The sequence below is a fragment of the Rhipicephalus microplus genome, chromosome 6 (assembly GCF_043290135.1).
Source record: "Rhipicephalus microplus isolate Deutch F79 chromosome 6, USDA_Rmic, whole genome shotgun sequence".
Lineage (NCBI taxonomy): Eukaryota > Metazoa > Arthropoda > Arachnida > Ixodida > Ixodidae > Rhipicephalus > Rhipicephalus microplus.
This window is the reverse complement of record NC_134705.1, coordinates 116,181,365-116,183,561: the sequence shown is the minus strand read 5'-3', so window position 1 is coordinate 116,183,561 and position 2,197 is coordinate 116,181,365. Positions and strand designations below refer to the sequence as shown.

The window sequence follows — 2,197 nt, the reverse complement described above, 5'->3', positions numbered from 1 at the left end:
TTCTCAGTAGGCTCACTCTGTGCTCGAAACCCTAAGCAAACACAAGACCAAAATACAACTCACGGATAGTCATCCGGATGCAGATAACCATCGTTTTCATTTTTGCTCCGCCCGTCACCGCCTCACAAAGAGATGGCGCCGACAAAATTGCAACCGCAAGCTCCGCATGCGGATACTGGATCTCACCCACAAGGCGGCCGAGCACGCTGCCCAGCTCGCCGACTCGAATTGAGTAGATCGCTGTAACAATGCCAGCAAGTAAATATCCAGTAGTAATACATGGAAACTCTTCCGCAGTCTGATTGATCCCACTCAAACGCGAGGTGAAACTCAAAAATAACTGCACCGAGCCTTTCGCGATTTCCACGGCTCCACAACACAACAAGCCATATCACTACGGGACCAATATCTTTACGCTCATCAGGACACGTGAGGCTCCACGTATCACTATGCAGACGGAGAGAACTCGGCACTGGATGCTCCTTTCCTGTTACACGACCGTAACGCCGCTCTAGCCGAAATGAGGCGAGGTACGGCTTCCAGGCAAGGCAAAATTACTGTTAAAATGCTGGCAAATCTACCCGATGCAGCGCACCAGTCGCTTCTTGACTAATATTGCGATCTGGTTTTGGAAAACGCCCCTCCCACTAGACTGGAGAACGTCTCTAGTAACCTTCATTATAAAGCCAGGAAAACCAATCAACACACAGAATCTCAGACCCATTTTTCTTACTCCTTGTGCGGGGAAGCTATTGGAAACTATGGTGAGGGATTGTGTCTCTCCCTTCTTAGAAGAGCGTCACATTTTCGCCGATTCCAAGTATGACTTCAGGCCCAGGAAATCTTCGCAGGACATACTCCTACAACTACACCACGAAATATTTAATCCCGTAGAACACCCCCACAATGACAAGATCATTCTAGCGCTTGAGCTTAAAGGAGCTTTCAATAACGCCAAGCACGAAGCCATCTTAGCTCACCTAAGGGCCACCAACGGCGGCGAGCGCACTTTCAACTACATCCGAAACTTTCATACTCACAGAGCTGCGCACATTCACATTCAAGGTCAGGAATACAGCCCCTATCCCCTGGGCACGCGACGCACACCACAGGGCGCTGTGTTGCCACCTGTGATGTTCCACTTAGCTATAGCACAGCTCCCGACCCGCCTGACTGCTGTCGACGGGGCAAAGCATGCGCTTTATGCCGATGACATCACTCTGCGGGCCATAGAGGGATGCCTAGGCAGCATGGAGGACAGCCTGCTAACCACAGCCCATGTAGTGGACAAATATGTGGCCTACTGTGGCCTCCTGTGTTCCCCACAGAAGTCTAAATTCGTGCACCTTCAGCCGTCGCTGAAGTGCACTTCGTCCATCAACCTTTTCCTGCATAGTGGACCTAATAATGCGGCACAGGAGATCTGTTTCCTTGGACTCCACATTCACGAAGGCCACAGGGTCGAGACAGCACTTCACAAGCTGCGTAAGTTTGGAGAACAGGTGGGCCGCATGTTCCGCTGAGTCTCCAACAAACGGCGAGATCTCAAAAGCGAGGATGCGCTTCGTCTCGCACAAGATTTTGTCACTAGTCGCATCTTGTATGTGACTCCGTACCCGCACTTACGGAAGCACTATAAAGATTCCTTGGTGGTCTCCTACGCAAAATTGTCAAGAGAGCCCTAAATCTCCCGATCACTACTTTTAATGCAAAACTTCTTGCGTTGGGAGTGGTAAACACCTATCGGGAGCTCCGGGAGGCTCACCTACCAAATCACTACACGCGTCTGGCGCAGACCCCGTCAGGCAGACGACTGTACGGCGAATAAATGTACGGCGAATAAATGACTGAAATGAAAACTTGATCTGACATGATGTGATCCATACCTTATTAAGATGACTTGGTTCGAGATGTAGAGAGGCTGAAGTATGAAGTCATTAATAAATGTTGGAAGGTAGAAAATTTTGTGAAACAGCGAAAGACGAACAATTTTTCCTCGGAGAGCCAACGGAATAAGTGACAAGTTATTTTTCATAGAGATTATGCTTGCAGTGCGGCTACAATTAGAGGATAGACCTAGCAGCGTTATAGTGTTGAAGTTCAAGAGGGGTTATAAGGGCAACATAACTGGGATACCATATTGCAGATGCATGCTCAAGTTAAAGGCGTATGAAAGACTGATAGAGTATTAGTCTTA

The 2,197-nt window shown here is 48.7% G+C and overlaps 1 protein-coding gene across 1 annotated transcript; it reads left to right on the top strand.

Moving 5' to 3' along the window:
• Nucleotides 1–761: 761 nt before the first annotated feature.
• On the top strand, nucleotides 762–1,523 carry LOC142765991 (uncharacterized). The gene has a single exon (XM_075867799.1). The coding sequence runs from the start codon at nucleotides 762–764 to the stop codon at nucleotides 1,521–1,523; it is 762 nt and encodes a 253-aa protein (XP_075723914.1).
• Nucleotides 1,524–2,197: the final 674 nt, after the last annotated feature.